At 41.2% G+C, this 20,863-nt stretch overlaps 1 protein-coding gene across 2 annotated transcripts in view; it reads left to right on the top strand.

The window, feature by feature from the left end:
• Positions 1-20,863, top strand: part of pard3ba (par-3 family cell polarity regulator beta a) — a 154,983-nt gene that overhangs the window by 116,893 nt on the left and 17,227 nt on the right. For both annotated transcript variants that reach the window (XM_072363690.1, XM_072363613.1), the window contains one exon: positions 1,965-2,076. In XM_072363690.1, coding sequence (XP_072219791.1) covers positions 1,965-2,076 — 112 coding nt within the window. The remainder of the gene's footprint in view (positions 1-1,964; positions 2,077-20,863) is intronic.

The following is a 20,863-nucleotide window of genomic DNA, read 5'->3' as shown; positions in this document are numbered from 1 at the left end:
CGCACGCTCAATCAAAATGGCAGGCCTAATTACGAGCCCAGGGATTGGCTAATGGGATCGCTAGAAGAGGTTGTGTCATTAGAAAAGAAAAAAAAAGTTTGCATCTGTTCTCTGAGGATCTGTCTGACTGTTTGTGTGAAGGTGGTGGGGGTAAGTAAGAGTAATAAAAAAGGAAGAAGTAAGTCGATTAATAAATAATACAAAAGATTAAATAGGAACTTTCTTATAGTGTGGTTGTTTGCAGAATGCAGCTCTTGAGGGGGTAACAGGGATTACTATTGATTAGCTGTGTGCTGACACCAGCCATTAAACCAGTCTCAGGAAGCAACAATTAGAACAATATTCCACCTACTGCCACCACAGCTATCTTTCACCACACAATCTTTATAAAACAAAAGCATCTGTGCTGGTATTTACCGCAACACAGAAACTTTTGGAAAGTTGTTCCCACATGGCTGAAAATCGGGATTAAGTTTTGTGCCAACTGGGACTCTGAAGCAAGGAGTGCACGCACAAACATTTGTGCCGTATTGCGCAGAACACTTTGCATACTGGCACAGAAGTTTGAGTGACTCAGCCGTCTGTCCCCAATGAGATGAATAGAAGACGGGCTGCATTAAATTGTGGTGCAAGTACACATTCAAAAAGCACATTGTCACAGTGTGCTCCACATAGCAAAGTTACAAGGATTGATTGTGCAGTACTCTCACAGAAATGCACTCTTTTATGTAGCCCTGAGATTGAAGTCACACACACACAGAAAGATCTTCTGATCAAAGACAGGATCACAGGAGAGACTTAAACATGTAGGCTGTGTCCTGCACTAATGAACCTCTCTATCTGCTCTCCCCTTTTTCACTCGGTTTTGGTCAATAGCTGCCTGCAGGTCAGATTGTTAGCGCTTGAGGTACAAGGCATGTTTCACAGAGACTGTGAGGCTGTTTATGGAGAATAATGGCCGTCCTGGTCTGAAGGTGTAATGAGTGTTTTACAGATGCAGAGGTAGCATGGAAGGTGTGCTTGTTGTCCATGTATTACATTTTCTTTTTTCCTCTTAGTTTGAATATTTTTATGTGGTGTGTATCTCCCGAGGGCGAAATAGCAGAAGAACATCATATCGCTGTCAATATTAGATACCTGTTTCAACAGCAGCCAGTAAACACAGATAACAGACAGCACTATGTCATACTTTGGTCGCACATCTTGTGGGATTGTGCTCGCTCAGGCGCACAATGTTTGTCTTTTGCTTTAGTGGGTCTGTGTGTGTGTGTGTGTGTGTGTGTGTGTGTGTGTGTCCGCACCCTTGTTTATGTGTGCCCAGCTGCGTACTCTCAGGTGTGTGTAGTTTATCTGGTATTAGGGTCCAGTGAGCATGATGATGTTTCTCTTTAAATTTTGTCCCCATTCTGTCCGGTTCTTATCTCCTCACTGGCGCGTTTTTCCCTTTTTGCTGGGGTATTCTTCATTTTCACGCTTTGGTCTCAAAAAGGTCCAGTTCAGCGCCACCATTCGGATGTTGACATGTTGATATATTTGTCTGTAATTCAGTCAAAGATAACAACCCGTCGGTCTGTGTAAATTTTCAGTTTGAAAGCTCATCCATCAAATGTTTTCTGCTGTTCCAGTAAAAAATTTCCACCTTTGTTTTCTCTGTTAGCTAGAAAGTTCTGTTCAGACTATGATGTCTTCTGAGAGGCGCTGCTTTGTGGATATTATCTGTCTGCTTGTCAGTCCTACCCTGTTGTCAAGGGTTGTCATTGTGAAGCAAAGAATACCGGTGGATTTGATAAAACGTTATGCATCTTCGGCCTTTCTGCTTGCTTTACTTCTTAATTCCCAGCTGTGGTGAACATCTCCACAGCCACAGAATTGACATTTATGCCATTCATTTTGTGTCTGCCTAAATTTTTGCCAAATGCCATTCACTTATGATTATTTTAACCACCTGTTGTGTTTCTCTGCAGTGATCAGAGGCTCCAGGGACTTCGCAGGGAATACCCGCCGGCCCGTGCTGCTCCGAGTTATGATGAGCTGGACGCCGCAAGACGCAGAGCCCTGGAGTACGACCCGAGCCGGGTGAGGTTTATTGCCTGTGGGCTTGTAGACTAGAGAGAGCAGCCAGTGAGCGCTCATTTGAAAAACAAAAGCAATCAAATGTTCTACGGCAGAGCCTTCATTTGACACCAAATTAAAATGTTAAACTGATGCTCTTGTTTCCAGAGCACTCGGGTGTTCCTGTGAGACCAGACTTTTCCCCTTGTGCTTTTCTCAGCCTATTTTCAGCTTCCTTGTTAACATTTTGAGCTTTGCTTCTCATTTACGTTTATGGAGAGATCTACCAGACCGTATGGACATTTCCAAACACCTATTCTTTTATTCTATACCACATCTTTTTATTTCTCCATTCTTCTCACGTTTACCGCTACATCATCCTCCCTTTCTTGTCTTTCTTGTTTTGGCGAGAACAACAGTGGCCCTGAAATCCCAGACTGCTGTCGATGGCTCTCTTAACCAAGCTGCACTGCTAAATGTCGCTGAACTTGTATTGATCCAGCCTGAGGAATCATTTCATTTACCTCTGTACACTCGCAAACTCAGCATACTCAGCCTGGAAATCAATAGCCATTTATCAGCCATTTTAGAATGGGATATTTTTCATAGCGAGCCCAAAGATGCAGAAAATCACACTTTGATCCAAAGCAAAACCTCTGCATCTACCCACAGTGATTTGTAATGGCGTTAGATTTATTTTTCATTATGCAATACACCTGAGCAAAGAGAGATGCAGGGGCATCTGGGAAATGTGGGATGGATTTACTGACAACGGTGCCGATATATAATCAGCTGACACTACCTGCCTCCTGCTGTGCTTACCTCCTCACTTATTGCAGTTTGTGTTTATTGAGCAATGAAGCCATGTGAATCAGTCTTCATTAGGCACTCACCGGCACGCGGTACACTTGCTGCCTTTCAAGCCTGCGGCGCTTTGTTGCATAAACCCGTTTCCTTTTTCAGTTCGCCACAACTCAGCCGGTACCGAAACTCTGATACAATTAAAGCGCAGCAGGTATGCGGTGCAGCCTCTGATCTGATTTTTATTTTTCAGTTTAAAAAGACAGCTGTCTCTGCAGTATAAACCAGCAGCGGGTTCCTCTCCTGGAGAGCCCGATAATGAAACACCCCACCCACAATCACACACATGTGCTCATGTACACTGTGTGGATGGAAACACTGAAAGAGTACAATTATATTAGGTGCTTAAAAGGAGAAAATAGTGTAATGGCATGTTAATTTCTTTAGCTTTTATCTCCACCTTTGTGGTTATATAGTATCTAAATTCACAGAAATCTTACATTCAACTCTAATATAATCTATAATGAGATGGAACTGAGTGCTATGGTGCCTACACTGAGTGTTGTTCTTCAGCTGCTGTTGGAGTGGAGTTATTGGTGCCCAAACCTTTTGATTCACCGGGATATTACTCCACATTCACCTATTTTCTTTCTGTGTGTGGTATGAGAGGAACGTGAATGCAGACCACTTGAGCGAGGCTCTCGCTCGCTCACATCGGCCTTGTTTGATCAGCCTTTTAGCTGTCACCTCCGCCGCCACCTCCAGCATGCCGCGCTGTGCTTTTATGCTCAACTGTATCTGTAACCTTGAATCGTTAAAAAGGTTTTCCAAGCTTTCTACGCAAGGCCAGGAGCACCGTTCTGCCTCTCTGAGTGGTTTCTGTGTGCTTGAAAGAGAAGCTGAGTGTGTGTCTACATATGCTCTCCTGAGATAGAAGGTATGGTTAGCACTCACATAAACAAGGAAGGAATAAAAGTCTGTGACTACAGTATCTATTCGTGTCTCTGTTTATTCTTCTCGTGGCCGTCTCTCTGTATAATATGGAGGTGGAGATTTGTGTGAGGGTGTGTGTGTGTGTGTGGTGAACCACAGTGAAGTGGGTGTGTGCGTCACTGACTTTTTTCTCAGAAATGACTTCACGTCCCTTCCTCATTTTCTTCCTCTTACCTCGCTCTCTCTGTGTCTCTTTCTGTCTATCTGTCTCTAATTTGACCCCTCCACCGTGTTCCCTGTCTGTGGATAGGTCACCCTTGTAATTATGCCAATCTTGCTGTCCCGCTCTCTCTGTATTTTCTCTATATGCTAATGATAGGCTCTCTGTATTGTCTTGATGGCCAATTAATCCTCAGAAGCACATGAGAAGTTTCTGTTCATTGACTTCTTTGATCTATATGATGACTTGGAAAGAACTTTTAAAATGAGACCCCATGATGTTGTCGCAGTGACTGATATTATTTCAGTTCAGCATATGACTCTTTCTTTGGGACATTTTAAAGATTTATGCCTGATTTTAAAAACTTAACAGTGTCAAAAACTATCAAATCAAACCAACATGGGTTGAGATTGTAATCCAAACTGTTTCTTATATGCAAGCAGTAGCTTATTGTTGGCTTTTACCTGAATATCGGTTCTTTTAAACTCCACTTTGAGTAAAAATTTGTGCATTTTTGTCTCCGTGTCCAGCTGAGATATATGTGGTGACATCAGTCTAGAGTCTAGACTGATCTTTATGGTCCTCTTCATGTAATATCTGAAATATAAGTCAGGTTAAGTCCAATTTATCTTCAGTTTAATAAGTTATTATATAATAGTAATTATTAGATAATATTTGTAGGTCTCAGCTAAATGAGTGTTTCTCTATTTTCTCTTAAGCAAAATTATCAATAAATGTCTTGAAATACATTAGAATTTAAGTAAAAAGCCTATTTCGAAAAGCTAAGGAGTAAAAAGTACAGATATTTATTTGCGTCAGCACGAGCAGAGTGAGTTATAATATGTAGATGAAATGTTATTTAACTGGGTGAAACGAGTCAATCCTAATTACATGCTGATTAAAATCAAGATCATTAACCAAGACTACAACAGTTGGAAGACAATTGAAGGATTTAGTTGAAGAAAACTATTTGACACCCAGATCTGAGCTCATTTGGCAATGTTTTTTACTCTGAGTATTTCTGAGTATTTACGCAAGGATGCAAGTGTAATTTATCTTTAGATGAGCCGATCTGCTTGCCCTCTAGTGGCTGTTATTGGATGCTGCTCAGTAATGTTATCAGTATTGTCTGCAGCAGGAGGACTGGTTGCCAAAGTGAGGCACACATACACTCATGTGCATCTTGTATGAGTGACTTCAGAGGGCATTACATTGACTTGACTGACTGTCACCTTTACCATAACTACCTAACTTTTAAACTTTTCTTCACGTGAATGAAATCTTTTCCCATTATCTGACTCAGAATGACAGATTTAGGTCCCCAGAATATACACAATACCTGGACCATTCACTCACTGACACACTCACACACACACACAGGCACCCCAGTGAACTCTTGCATCTTATCTTCAACTCATTACCCCGTGAATCGTAAACAACCGTGGCAGCACATGCGACACCTTAATGAACACAGAAGTCATAGAAAACCCACACACGCAACTACACACTCGGAGTCATTATAAAACACACGCAGTGCAACACTCACACAAGTCCAGATACGACTTGTCATCCGTTGCGCAGCTGTTTTTGTACTTCTCTCTAATGTTGTGTGTGCGGACATCCATCACCTTGATGATATTTTAATGTCACATCCTCAGGCTGTCTCAATCTCTCCCCCTCTCTCACTCTTTCTCCCCCCTCCCACACATTGGCCATCACTTCATAAATAAACCCCCACATCATTAAGTAAACACGCACCCGCCTGTCACAGTGATAGATGGCTTACACACACTTACAGACACGCACACATATACAGGCACTGTGATCTGAGCAGGGTGCGTCATGCCCATGGGCAGAAGCCCCCCGATGGCTTTTGCGCCCACTGTCCTAACAAAGGCACATTTAATCATCAGTGAACATGTGCTGATCGCCTCGGTATTGGAGAGAAAGTCAGAAAGTAATGAGTGGCAGTTCTCCAGATGTGGCGTTCACATGTTGGCAATGTGTCTGCAGGTCCTCTGAGGCTCTGTATCAATACGTTGTTTGCTTACCGGCTCCCCTTGTGCCTCAGTGAGCAGCCATCAGTGCTTTTCTGTGACAAGTGCATGGTCTCACCGCTCATCTCGTGCTATGGACAGTTCAGGTTCACTCTGTTTCACACACACACACACACACAGACAGCAGAGGTGTAATGGATGTGCTGGCAGGCTTGTCCCACTGTGTGCTTACTGTTTGAGAAGCTGCCACAGAGGTGGTGTAGCTCAGCAGAAAGCTGATTAGAACCACTGGCAAAAATGATGGAATCACCATGATTGTTCATTCAGATTTTTTATTTAAAAACAAGATATGATACGAACCAATTTTATTCGGTAGCGGAACATTCTAGCTATGTGAAACATACGTAAAAAAAACACAAAAACAAACAAATTGTTGTAATTTGACTTCACAAATGAAAAGCAGTTTTCTTAATCATTCAGCTTCCAGCTTTGCAGCGTTGTCATGGACCTGTTTTTCTTTTCTCCCCGGTTTCCATCATACATTTTCAGTCAGTTCAAATCTGGACTGTTTGCTGGTCATGTCATGGAGTTGATGCGTCTTTCCTTTCCTTTCCTTTCGCAGTTTGAAACCCTCTTTGCTCTGTTGGAAGGTGCATTATTATCCTGAAGAATGACTTGATTATCGCCAAACCTTCTTTTGATTGATGGACTGGGAAACATATCCATAATTTCAGAGTCCACCTGCGCCTTTACTACAGAGGTAATGGCTGCCATCTCCCCTGGTGCTTTACCTGACCCCATGGCATCAACCCCCTGTGGAAATGTGCTTGTTTTCTTCAGGCAGTCATCCTTCTGTGTTTCTTTGGACTTACACCAAACTAAAGTTCCAGCCTCATCTCCTTGTTCAACGCAAATTGAGGATTCATCCCTTTCATCCATTCATCCACAGACCATGACTGCTTCTCTTTAGCCCACTGTAATCTCGTTGGCGTTGGTTCACGTTTGGCTTTTCTGGATGGAAATCCCATTTCCTCCAAATGGTTTCTTGCAGTTTGGCGACATACATCGACTCCTGTTTAGGCCCTCGTTCTTTATTCATTTCTTTTTTTGCACGTTTTCATTTGTAGCTATAATGCTTTTAGTTTTCTGTTGTTGGTCGACCTTTTACAACCTTCCTATTTTGTTTGTATTTTATACATCTGAATAGGGACAACCAACATGTTCTGCCACGCCGAGCTGAATTACCTTCTTCAAGGGGTTTAATGATCCCTTCCATTGTTTCCACTGACAGTTCTCTTGTTGGGGCCATGTTTCCTGTCAGTCAGCTAGGAGCAACAGTTTGTTAAGCTCTGCAAACTCTTCCTCTCAACTGCAGGCTCATTTGCATCTTCAGACTCGTGTGGGTATTTGTTTTTTAGATTAAAATTACAAGGTGATTCTACCATTTTCTTATCTACTACATCTGAGGAAAAAAATCTGAGAAAAAAACTTTTGAGATGTGTTTTACAAAGCTAGAAATGCGTGTGGTGATTCCATCATTTTTGACAGCGGTTTTATCAGGACATGACCCAAGCAAAAGGAGGGAGGGACCAAGGGAGAGAATGCAGGTGTTGGTGTGGAAATAAGGAGCAGTTTGTGTTTACAGCAGAAAAATAAAGGAACTGTACAGGTTTGAAGCAAGACTTTAAAGATGGAATGGAGGAACCAAAATACTTTTGTAGTGATGTTTCAGGTGTTGAAATGAGGGACTGCTGGAGTGACCTTGAGCATTGTGATTAAAGGACAAAGTTTCCATTATTGATGCATTAACGTTAACACTTCATTCATTTCATCATTTAGTGCATAGATGTTCTATTTTACCACAACACCCAGGTGAATTTTTGTAAATTGTTTGCTCTGTGGCTCATTTGAGGAGAATCAGTACATAAAAGGTAAAAATGTATATTGGTATGTGATGGGTTTGATAACTGCGTCTCCTATCCGTGCATTAACCGGTTCACGTGCTCCTGTTATGCTCTCTGCATAGATTGAGAAGAAACATTTTGGCTTCGAGCCAGTCCAAACATTTAATTTGGGATACAGCAGAAAACATCATCTTTCTGTCAATGGCTGATGGTGACTTTGGCTGCGAGCCATGCAGCAGCCTGACTAGGAAAAAGAAAAACCACACACACAAAATTACCCTCAAGATTTAAACTACAATCCAAATTAGCATTGTCACGACTCCTTTTTATTCCCAAGGATGGACACGTATCTCGTCCTGCACCTGAGCTTGTTGAACAGCCAAGCAAATGAGCATCAGCGGCAGGAAAAACAAACTGCTGCCAGAAGTTGGTTTGGATGGTAAATTGTGTGGATTTTAATATTCAGTATCGCCTCTAACAGATTAGAAGTCTTTGGCTTGTAAGCCACAGTTACATGGTTATTGTGCCTCTGCTCCCCTGCTGGCTTTGCTGTCAATCAAAGTCGTAGATCAGCCCACCCGCCCAATACACAGATGCTTTTTTACAGTTTTATCATAGATATAATAAGCACAGCACAAACACATTTGCATATCATTTACACAATCATTTTTTCAGATTTTTTTCAATAGTAACAGATTCTTACTCTAGGATTCATCTTTCAGCTTTTCCAGCCACCTGCCCAAGCAAGTATAAATGAAAATAATTAAGAAAATTAACAGGGATTTGGTCAGTTCTTATCACACAGCAAGACTGACCATTTAAGGTTGTCAACATGAGCATCTGATTATCAAACAGAACTCTATCTGGCATTATTTTCAAAAGTAATTTAATGCAATTGCCCTTTTATAAGTTTGTAACCTTGCTTCTACGTGCACAACAGCATAGTTACAGATCAGTTAGCTGCTCTGATTGTTGAAAGCAGGTTGATAAAAACTTAGTGTTAACTTTATGCTGAAACTGTCAGCACTGATGAATACGTTTAGTGGCAACGGTAACCGTGCAGGGCAGCAGACATGCCTGGTCTTTATGGCTGCTTTGCAGTGTTAGACTTGTTATACTTGCATTTGAGTTTCAGGTTTCATGTTTGGGTCCTAAAGGCCTGAAGCTGTCCAAGTTCTAGGAATTTTTCAGTTGAGCCTTATTAATGCTACCACAGACAACTAAACAACCATCATTCGACTGATAAATTCCAAAATGTATTCAGACTTAAATATTTGCTTTCTTTGGGATCTCTTGTCTTTCTCCCCACGACAGCAGAAACAAGGAAACTTTTCCAAACAATGATGTTGGAATTTCTTTTGTCATTTGGCCTCTTTCGTCAAGTCCAGGTCCTTCTTTGTTTATTTTTGTTTATTAATTTTATTGGCTTCTTTTCCCACAAGCTTCAGCAAACTTATGTTTGGAAAAAAAGAACCTTCCAAACCCAATTACAGCCGACTGTCTATGCTGCTTCTTTGACATTGTAAATCCCACAGCACGAGATCAACAGAGTCCGACTGGACCACAAGTCATTCTATGATTGGTGGACAGATGACGAGCAATAACATGTTTTTTTCTTATGTTTTTGCTTGCCTGATTGGAAAGCTGTGAGTTTTCACCAGTTTTTATTGTACATATAATATTTAGCCTTTTTTCTGACGCGGCATCCCCTGATCTGCAGAGACAATCATGAGCTTCTGCAAATCTGTCTCTATTCTCTTCTCTATTGTCTCTGTTCTATTCTTTCATTATAAATTCTGTTCATCTTTGCTTAAACAATGCTCACACATAACGTTTGACGAGACTGAGAATATAAAAAAGTAAACATGGTCAAAGAATTTAAAAAAAAAATGAAAATGGTTAATGAAAAATAAAAATAAATTCTCTTTCTTTCTCTTCATCCCACTCTGCTCCGTGCTGGTCAGTTAATTGGCAACTTTTTCCAATTAAAAGTAAGATATGTCGATTTATAAAGATGAATTGGAAAGAGTGAGTGTGTGGGAGGCTGAGATGCTACTTTGTGCAGATGGAAGAAGGTGAGAAAGAGAGAGCAGCTGCTCTGGGGGTGTTTCTCTGAGGGAGGCAGCACTAATGTTAGTCTAATGTTAGTGTTAATCAGGTTAGCATATGCCCTGTGTGTGTGTGTGGGTGCGCGCTCATGTTGTGTACGTGTGTGTTCATGTATGCGTGTGTTGAGGATTTAAGGATGCACCTGCAGTATTCTTAATGAGGAAAGACTAAATGGCTACCACACAGTCGGTCAACATTTTTCTTGCAGTTTCCTCCTCACTTTGTTTCTCTCTCACACGTACACACACACACACACACACACACACACACACACACACACACACACACACACACACACACACACACACACACACACACACAAAATCCTTGAGCGAAAAGCCATGTTTGGAGCTCTTGGATCAACAAGAAAGTTGGATAAAATGATTTTTTGCAGGTGTTATATAGCTCTCACATTACACACACACACACATATACCTGTGCAGTCATGTAAGAACACACAAAACGTTAGCGTATAATTGAATGTGAACACAAACTACACACAAGTCTACATGCTCTTATATATAGATGTATGTACACCCATCTCCAGATGTTTTATAACACATTTTTATGAGGTAACATACCACAGACACATAAAAACACACATACTGCAATCAAGCATGGAAAGGCAACATGTACACACATGCACACACACACACCCACTCAGTCATCATCAAAGGGCAGTAAACCTCAGCTTTGGCCAACATGAAGCTGTTTTCAGAGTTCATTTCACTGCAGGAATCTCTAGCCAAATCCACGCTGGCAGCTGACACACACTCAATTTTTTAGAGGAAAATCTCATAATTCAGTAATTACAAGAAATACAGTCTCCTGATCCTGGTGGAATCCTCTCTGAGATCGCCCTCACACCCTGAACACAGAACACACGCCGCAGACTTTTCTGTCGCTCACGCTCCCTTGCCAAACTCCACTCGTGCAGCAGTTGAGTCCTGCTCTGATTAAAGGCTGCTGGGCCTGAACTCTATATACTCGGCTGCTATTTTGGCCTGAGAAATTACACAGGTCCCACCACAAAATAGAGTTTAGATCATACGCCCCAGAATAACTCTGAAAAAGCTACTGTGTGACCAGCTACTGGAAAGCAGGCCGAGGGAAAAGTCTCTGTTAATGTTGGATTGAGGCGATAATTATGAAGTGAAAGTCTTGCTACAGATTGTCCCTTCAGTCTTCATTTTATTCTTTTCCAGTGAGGTGAGATAATTCCGTGTTTTGCATTGCAAATGTAATTGTGTCTTGCACCAATACCTTGAAACATTCCGGAGTGAGGCATTATCTGGAAATGATTGCTCATGAATATTCTCAAAACAAATTGATTTACTCTTGAAACAAATCAAATTGCCTCATCGCATTTGGGCATTGTTTGCAGATCAAAAGCCTTTAAACTGCGTCAGTAAGTCTGAGTTTTTTCACTGACACGGAAAAGTAGCTTTTGTCAGCTTGAAATGAGTCAAATCACCGATCCTTCCACTCCAGAGAAAATCCTGAAGAAAAATGTCCAAACCACGCCTGCATCTTCATCTTCTTCTCTGCACATCTGTAAACACCCAAACAGATTGACAGAAGGATGCCGTTGCTGTTAGCTTTTGTTGTGAACTGGTGAAACCAGAAACAGACTAAAAATGAAATTTGCATTAGTCTTCAAAAATGTGTTTCATGTCCCTCCCATCCGAGGTTCTTCCAATCAGCAGGAGCTGCGCAGCTCCATAATCCACCCTCCAATACATATTCAGGTTTCCTGTTATTTCTCTCTTGTTGATTGAAACACAGCGACTAATCCACTTATTTCAGCTTAAAAGTGTTGACGCTGTCACGTTGATGGCTGACAAACTTGTTTAGAATCCGCTCTGCAGTCTTTTTGCATCTATTATGATGAAGATGACCTCTGTCATGATCAGAGCTGTCTTATCACAGCTGGCTCTTCTCAGATTCACTTCGGTCTTGCATGTAATGTTAAACAGACACAGAATTTGAGATCAGTGACGGCTGCTATTTTGTACATTTTCATAATAACACATCTGCTGACCAATTATATTGTGTTATATTGTCTCTTCTTCGCTGTTTTCTGGTGCACGCACTGTTTTGCTCAGGCACAGGCTGAACCCTTCCTCTCAGTCCTGGGAGACAAAGACAAGTGTGAACCATCATTTGAGCGTTATGTGTTTACCCACTGCTTTCAAGAGTTTTCACACTCACGTATTGCACCTTTCTCCCTCTTTTCTCTTTGCAAAGTCACAATGAGTGATTCCATCCACGGACTCCTCCTCTCTGTCCTTGTCTCTCCCGCTCATCCCCGAGGCTTCGTATTCCTCTCCCCTCTCCCTTCTTCTTTGTTTTAAGTCGCTTCATTCCAATGCTGCACAGCAACTGGATGATTTTTTATTTTTTTTCCCTCCACCTCCTCTCCATCTGGGCCAACAACGGCCTATAGGGACTTATTTGGTGCCTGTCTTTATCCCCAAAGCTCGTCTCTGGCCTACGGCAAACTGCAGAGTGTGATCTGTCTGCGAGTTTATAGGGATCTCCAATTCTTCTCCTTACGTGTGCTGTTCTCACCTCAAAGCACTTCACAATGCGATGTATGGATTCATGGTGAGGCGGTTCGTCCAGGTCGGCAATGTGTTTTTGTCTCTTCCAGCTGAGATCACGAGCTTTTATCATTTATTTTAATCATTAGTATTGTATTTTCAAGCTTTGTAAAGGTATTTTCTTAATGTTGTGACAGGACACTTTCTCATTGCTTCCAATCGGTGGTTTATTTGCATTTATACAGTTATAAATTACTTATTTTTTATCCATTTGAAAGGAGACATTTATTTGCATCTCTTTTTATTCATAATTCATAACAGAAGTCCAAACGTTGACTTTGTTATGTCTTTATTGAAGACTCAGAATGTCTTCAAAGTTGCATGTTAAATTGAGTGACTGGAACATTAAACAGGCCTCTTTATCACACGAGGAGGAAAACGAGTGCTAGACAAATCTGGGTTTTTCTCAGTTGGCTGTGCTTCATAAAGAAACCCACTGCCAGCAGCAGGCTTTGAGGCAAGGATACCTCATGGGCCAAGAGGCTTCAGAGTTGGCAAACATCTGCAGGCACTGCATACTGCAGAGGGAGAGGCTGCTTTGGTGGTTAAATTGCCAGAAGGACAAGTGACTTGTCCAGGTAGAGGTCGTACCTTTGCAACCTGGAATGCAGGAGATTTTTTTCGTTTTTTGAACTCAACCATTGTTTCTTTGAGCTCAAAATAATGTTTTTCACTGCAGGCCATTTTAAGTTGCATCTTTTGTGTGATCCAGCTGCAGAAAGCGTCCATGTACGGTCATGTAAAAGCAAAGAGAAGTGACCTGACTGCATTCCCCGCATCAAACTACTGGAATGTCCAGTTAGAATCGGTTCATATGGCTCTGTTTATGTCTCTGATTTGACTTGGTTTTTATCTTTGCTTCTTGGATGACGCCACACAGGGAAAAGGGACAATAGCGAGGGGGAAGAAAAAGGAAGATGGTGAGAAGGTGAACAGAGATGGTTGTAATGCCAAGGCAACGTCTGTTTCCCCCACTTCACAGCAGTAGATTTCTCAATTATTTCAGATAATTAGGCAGTGTGTTGAAATTATGTTACAAATTATATAAATTGATGGAGGACATAGTTCATTAGACTCTTTTTTTAGATGTTGACAGACAGAGGAGGGGAAAACAGAGGCGGGAGAGGGAGCTGGATGAACTGTCAGGAAAAAACAGAAGCAGGGTGCGACAGACGAGGCAGGACAGACAGTTTTTGTTAATAGTGTGATAGTATGACTTTTAAGCCTAAATGTTTTTTTTATTTTAGAAATAGATACCTTTCCCTGTTGATTCAATGTCTGCAACAGTAGCAGAAACAATACCTTCGATGACTTAATAATTAGGTTCAAGGTAGATTTATTTATATAGCACACTTCATAAACTAGGTGATTCAAAGTGCTTTACATAGAACCTAAAAGCATTGAAACATCATTTAAAGAGAGAGAGCTACAGTCCAGTGAACGTTTTTTAGTCAAAGTCATTCAATTAAATCATTTAATTAAATGCATTGGTGAACAGGAAAGATTTATGGTTTGATTTAAAGGAAGCAAAAGTTGATGCAGACCTGCAGTTCTCTGGTAGTTCATTCCACATATGTGGTGCATAAAAACTGAAAGCAGCTTCCTCATGTTTAGTTTTAACTTTGAGGACAGAAAAGACGAACCTGTTCCAGACAACTGGTCTGGTCTGTTTACAAAGATCACAACCTAACCAGAAGATCTCAGATGTACTTTGGCTCTGAAGATAATACACTGCATATCAGTTTTATTTATCAAAGATTGAGCCATAAAGCAGAAGAAGTGCTTGAAAAACTGAATTGTTGTTTTCAGTTGCATGTCAAACCACCCTCAGCATCACTAACATGAAGTAATGTTTTCTGTATCATGTTATCAGTTACTTGCAGCATTGTGAAGGAATTTAAGCTGTGCTGCCAAGTTCTTTTTAGAGAGAAGAGGCTTTCTCCTGACAAACCCTCCAAACAAGTCATACTTGTTCAGTCTTTTTCTAATTGTGCTGTCACAAACTTTAACATTTAACATGCTAACTGAGAGCTGAGATGTAGCATTTGAGTTTTTCTGCAGTTTCTCTGAGCATTGCACGGTCTGACATTGGGCTGAACTTGCTGGGACGTCCACTCCTGGGAAGATTGCTGACTGTCTTGGATTTTTTTCCACTTGTGAGTAATCTTTCTCACTGTAAAATGATGGACTCCAGATAGTTTGGAAATGGCCTTATAACCCTTCCCAGATTGATGCGCAGCAACAACTGCTTCTCTAAGATCATTGCTGATGTCTTTCCTTGACCTTGTGTTAACATACATTTGAATACTATTGTTCAGATTATATTATTATAGTAATATTTCTGTTATAGAGATGTTCACACCTGCTGATGATCACTTAATTAATTGCAATTGATTAGCAGCACTTGGCTTTAGCAGCACTTACCCACTCGGTTCTTACAGAAGTAGTGAGGGTGGACTTCTGCTTCTACTTTTTGGTTTAGTTTTTGTTAAATGAAACTCACTATTTGGTTGGTCTTATAAGTAACCCTGAAAAACTTGTTGCTAATTGGTCAAATTCATAGAAGTCAATAAAATATTTTTTTTCTCAAACATTAACACCTGAAATCTGTCAAACAGACCAACACAGCAGTTAGCAATGCAGCAACCATCTTTCTTCCTTAATTATTGTCCTTGTTTTTTTGAGGCTCTCAGAATTGAAGATGCAGTATAATTTATTACTTGTGTGGCCTCTACACCACAGTCTAAATGGAAAAGCTGATGGGACCAGTTAGGACCTGTAAACAAAAGTGTTACCTCACACTTGACCTGAGCTGAATGACAGAAAGCCTGGATCAATAAAACCAAAGAAGGTGGAACAAAGATTTTTAGATTTGGGTGAAATGACCCTTTAAAGCCACTGCAGCTGTCTCGGAGCTGCTGACGAGCTAACAGAAGTCCCATCAAAGCATCTGCAGGTCAAACAGATCAACCTCATAACATTTGGAGAGCTCAAGGTACCGGGTTCAGTCATCAAAGACTTGATCGCTTGTGGTGGTGGGGACCCCCACATGTTCAAATCTGTGACTGGAAGGAAGGAGCGACAAACTGTTTAACCTGTGCTGCGGAGCTGATGATGTAATCACATGACTTGACAGTCATAGTGGGAGAAGCCTGGTAGAGGGTGTTTTACAGTGTGTGTGTGGTAGATCACTAGATCAAAGCTGTGCACAGACTCAAGCATGTGCGCACATTGTATTGTTGTATCACAGCTTAGTACAAAACAAGCTGCAACTCTGTCAGTGCCTTACTATCACACCCTATGACATACCTTTGGGGGCATCAAAACAAGCAGAGGGAGGCTTGAGACCAGCCGTACACATGCGCCTGCTCACACTCACAGGCGTATTTGAATGTTATTACAGTGAACAGCGGGGAGACAAACCGACTCATAGAGGAAGAGTGAAACAGAAAAACAACACCCCGTGGTCACTGCCATGGCCCCACACACTGACACACATGGAACAGGTTTAAGATGCATGTCACTTCCACATTCATGAGATGGTTGGTAAGATGTAAGTGGTTAGTCACTTATTGGGTGCGGTGGCCCCTTATCAACACTTGTGTGAAAACCATACAATACTTTTGACGTTTTTATTGGGGTTTTTTGCTCATTGACACATTCAGTGCATTCAACGCATTCAGTGAGATTAGAGTTCATACAAGCCGTTTAAACCAGAGAAAATGAATTCAAACGGATGAAGAAGTGTGCACAGCAAATTAAGTCAGCACTGTGACTTCATGTGTTTCCTGCAGCTTTGAGAAATATCACTCTTTTCACCTCATCTGTTTTATCCTTTCATGAAGAGATTAATCCACAAGCGCACACACACATATGCACGCATTTAGCCAAAGTCTGAACCCAACTGTATGGAAATGTGAAAAGCCACCCTCGGGTCAAGAGTGGACGCCTAAACAAACACTAACAATGAGGAGAATTACCAGCAGATTGGCCTATTACCGAAATAGACTGCATTCCACTCTGAATGTGTGTAACCCCTGGTCCCGGTGTGTGTGTATGCGTACCATCTGCTGCTAACGAGCTCAGAGTGAGCCCAGTCCAGGTGTGGGAGTGTTTAGTGTACACTGGAGGGCAAGTGAGCCTCCTGTTTGAGGTACACACACGGTCTCCTAATTTGACATAATCTTGTGTGCCAACGGACTCGACTTGACTTGCGTGAAAGAGGCATTTAAACCTTTTTGAGTGTGAGCTGGTTACTATGCCAACAAGCCGTGTCACAAGAACTTTTGAAATGTTAGAATTATTACCAAGAAAGTTTTGGTGGAGGAGCCGATGGCGTGATGATGAAAACAGGTCAATAAAAACTGAAAGAAAACTGGGCTATATATATTTATATATGTTTATTGTGACAATTGCTGTTTTTGATCTTTTTAGACGCTCTGTTAAAATGTTATTTTGTTCACATAATAATTTCTGGTAATTTCTGAAAACAAACATATCACTTACTCCTCCTTATCCATGTTTAGCCAAACTAAATGTTTTTTGCTCTTTATTGGACCACAGTTTTATCAAATTAACGTCAAATTGTATTTATGACAACTTGAAGCTATTGCCAGAGACTTAAAACTAATCAGAAAAATGGTTTAAAAAAAATATAATAATAGCAAAATAACACCTTTCTTATCTATCCCTATCCCGTCTGTGGTTTTCATGGTCATTGCAGCAGGCAGACAGTGGAGTCTCAGCATTGTCAGACAAATAGTGGGTCAAAATGAGCTTGATGTCACTGGAAGATTTACAATTGGGTTCTTTATGAACTTCACTAATACTATGAGAAAACTAAGCAGACACACAAATGTAACGTGGGGTCTTGGATAGTTTTCTCCTTGTTACTGACCTGTACATCGGTTTGGTCACACTGTAGTTGATTTATATCGGCTACAGTACCAAGAGCTTCACTGTTCTGGCAAATATTTAGCAGAATAATAACGTACATGGGCAGAATTTGACATACATTCCTGTAAATGTTTGCACATAGAGGTGTAAAAAAAAAAAAAAAGGTTAAAACATCGACTGAAAAGTGTGGAATTTTCAAATGGAAGATATGCAGAAACCTTGATTTCCTAAAAAAATAAGAATGTATGTATAGTGAATACAGATTAACAATGACGCAAATAAGGTGATGTGCCCTGCTGACATTTGAAATGACGTGTAACTAAGAACATTAGAGTCGGTAGAAAGCCATCTTAACATAACCCTCAGTGCGAATAGGATTAGGTATTAAAATACAGTTATGCCTGCCTGCATCAGAAAGTTTGTCTTGAATTTGATGAGTATTTTCAAAAACCTCTATTTTTAGACAAAAAAGTCCCTGCTTGGCGTAAAGAGAGAAAAATGTACAATGTTAGGCTTAGTTCATTTAGAGATTTCTTAAAATCATTTTGTATGCAGCGTCTTGATGCTCTTGGAGATGATGCATGTGCCTGCATGCATGTGGAGATTTTTCTATATTTTTGCATTGAAAATAGTGGCAGCAGTACTTAGTCACTGTGGCTCACAAGTTCCTCTGTTGTTTTGTGTTCTTCTATGCACATGCCAAATATTTACAGCCTCTGTGTCAGCTTCCACGTCTGTGCCAGCTCACTTCTGTTTTTCTTGGTTTTATTCATTCCATCTCCTCCCATGAGGGAGACAGCAAAAATCTTATCACAGTCATTTTTAGGGAGGGGGGTGGATGAATATCGGATGGCTTACACCTCATGGTGCCAGTCGGATGCAGGGCACAGGGGTGAGGCTGCCAACAGGAGGTAGGCATGGGGAGCCAGGCAGAGGCTCCACACTGAGACACATGCTTAATTAGCATCAGAGATGGATGGAGGGAGGAGGAAGAGGATGGAGGGATGGCAGTACAGGAGACTAATTATGCCGTTTGAAAAGAGACTGGGAGTAAAGCGCTTTGGAAAATCTTAGCATCTCAGTCAGAGAATGAAAGCGCTGCTCAGGCATTGTGTCAAAGCACTTCGATTCTCATTTGAGGCTTATTGTATATATGAACACACAAATTTACAGCACAGTCAAAAGTGCTCCAAGAAATTCATTTCCTGAGCCTTGGCAATACTTTCAGATGAATGTGACAGCTGTGCTGCTAAAGCTGAGTGGTGTGTGAGTGTGTTTCAATGCAAATCATCCGGCACTGTCAAGGCAGAGCTTTCTAATTTGAAAAAATGGAAAAGTAACATTCTGCTCATTCACACTGGTGCATGCATGCCAAGAATTCTGTCGATGCATCAGCAAGTGGTGAATTTCAGCGCAACCAATGACTCGACACAAATATTGTTGTGTGTAAGCTCATTTGCTTTCACTGCTGAAAATGATCAAATCAGTCCAGGCTGAAAGGTTTATGACTTTGGTAAAAGAGTCTTTTAGCTTTAGAGTTTTACCACATAATACTGATGAGACATAGGAAATTCCTCATCATGTATGTGCATGTGCTCTGCTGGGAAGTCCAAAGAGACTTTGGCTTTTGGTCAATGATGGTCTGCACAAGATATTAAAGTTTCCACTGCTAATCGCACACAGAGCACACAGACCCGTACTGCAGGTTCACACGGCACCATGTATGATATCACCAGGTTCAGGATGAGGACTTGAACTTGTGTGCCAGAAAAAAAGTGTTTCACTGCCCTCCACCTCTCTTGAACTGTGGAAATGAGGCTCTGTGCTCGACTGCTGCATTTTTACTCTAACTGGATGAATTTCATGTTGCTGTTTTACCAGTTGCCATGGTGAGACTGAGACTTCTTTTTGTGCATTTGTTTACTTGCGTGTGTGCCTGTGTACGCCACAGCAGTATTTCAAGGCACATCATTTGGCACTGAAGCTGGCTGTCTAATTTAGGGGAAATGGGCTTCTGCTTGAAAAGCATCCAAATGACAGACATCCATAATGTGTGTGTGTGTGTGCGTGTGTGTGAGTGAGTTTATAAAAGGATCATCCAGACCTATGGCTGCAGGCTATTATGTTAATACAATCAATGGACAAAGAATTTAAATCATTTTATCTAAACACGCATTTCCTTCTCTCCTCATCATACTCTTCCTTTTGCCCCTGCTCTTTACTGAGCAACATCATACTAAGAAGATTTATTAGGCCATGTTCAACACTCACACAAACACTTAACGCACACACACAGAAGGTCCTCCACCTGAGTCCCAGCTTCTTGCTGAGACTAATGCCCCCTTTATGCATCTCTTTGCATAATGGCCCCTATCCAACACACACCACCATCCAAAGACAGCACATTCACCTCCTGACATCACATTAAAACTGCACACAAAGATACATAAGACCACCAAAGAGTGAGCATAAGCATACTGTATACACATAAACACAAAGCCACCTCAGTGAATGCAGTAGCAGCCGTGCCCCAGCCACGGCTCTGATGTGCTCTCACTTCCTGGCTCCCATTCAGAGGCATTAGAGCTGCCTACATTACACAGACATGCTAATGATATCTGGTAATGTGCCACAGCTGCATTGACATGCAGAATGATTTTGAACTTGTACGTATGAGCAAAACACAGCAATAGACTGATCCTGCACAGTCTCATTTGGGGTCTTTATAGTGTGTGTGTGGGTGGGTGTTTGCTGGGTCGTCTCGCTTTGATAACCTGCATCAAACATACAACTGTTTGGCTCTTTAGTTTGCAGCATGTGTGTCTGTCAAACCCATGAGTCCGTGTTTATGAACAAATGTGCCTGTCAGTTATTGTATGTATATAGATCTGCTACATAGTTTTTCCCAGTGTTCTCGTGTGTCCATGTCACACTACATTTGTGTATTAATGTGTAGAGATGGCCATAGAGTAAACACCCTGCATTTGTATGTGAAAACCCGATTATAGATAATTGAAGCTTTGTGTTTTTTCTCTGTCAGTGTCTCTGTCGACCCCCTCCTCCCTCCGCCTCTGCCCTCAGGGATGACTTGTTTGAGCCCCTTTACATGGTCAGAATCTTAAACCACGTCCACTTTTATAATACTGAATTTAAAGTTAAACTTTAAGTTTTATATTTTTCACATTTAGTTTAGTAAGAAGTAAGAAACCTTGGCATATGCATTTAGGGTTGCTTCTTTCTAAAGTATAACGGGTAAACAAGTCCAAATCTGATTGTTAGTTATGGGAAGAAGCGCTCTTTGAAGAGGTGAGTCTTCAGGAGATTATTGAAAGTAGAGAGTGACTGTAC

This window comes from Leuresthes tenuis, unplaced genomic scaffold (assembly GCF_036924035.1).
Source record: "Leuresthes tenuis unplaced genomic scaffold, fLeuTen1.0.hap1 SCAF_1, whole genome shotgun sequence".
Lineage (NCBI taxonomy): Eukaryota > Metazoa > Chordata > Actinopteri > Atheriniformes > Atherinopsidae > Leuresthes > Leuresthes tenuis.
The sequence above is the reverse complement of the archived record's forward strand: the minus strand, read 5'-3'. Positions and strand labels throughout refer to the sequence as shown.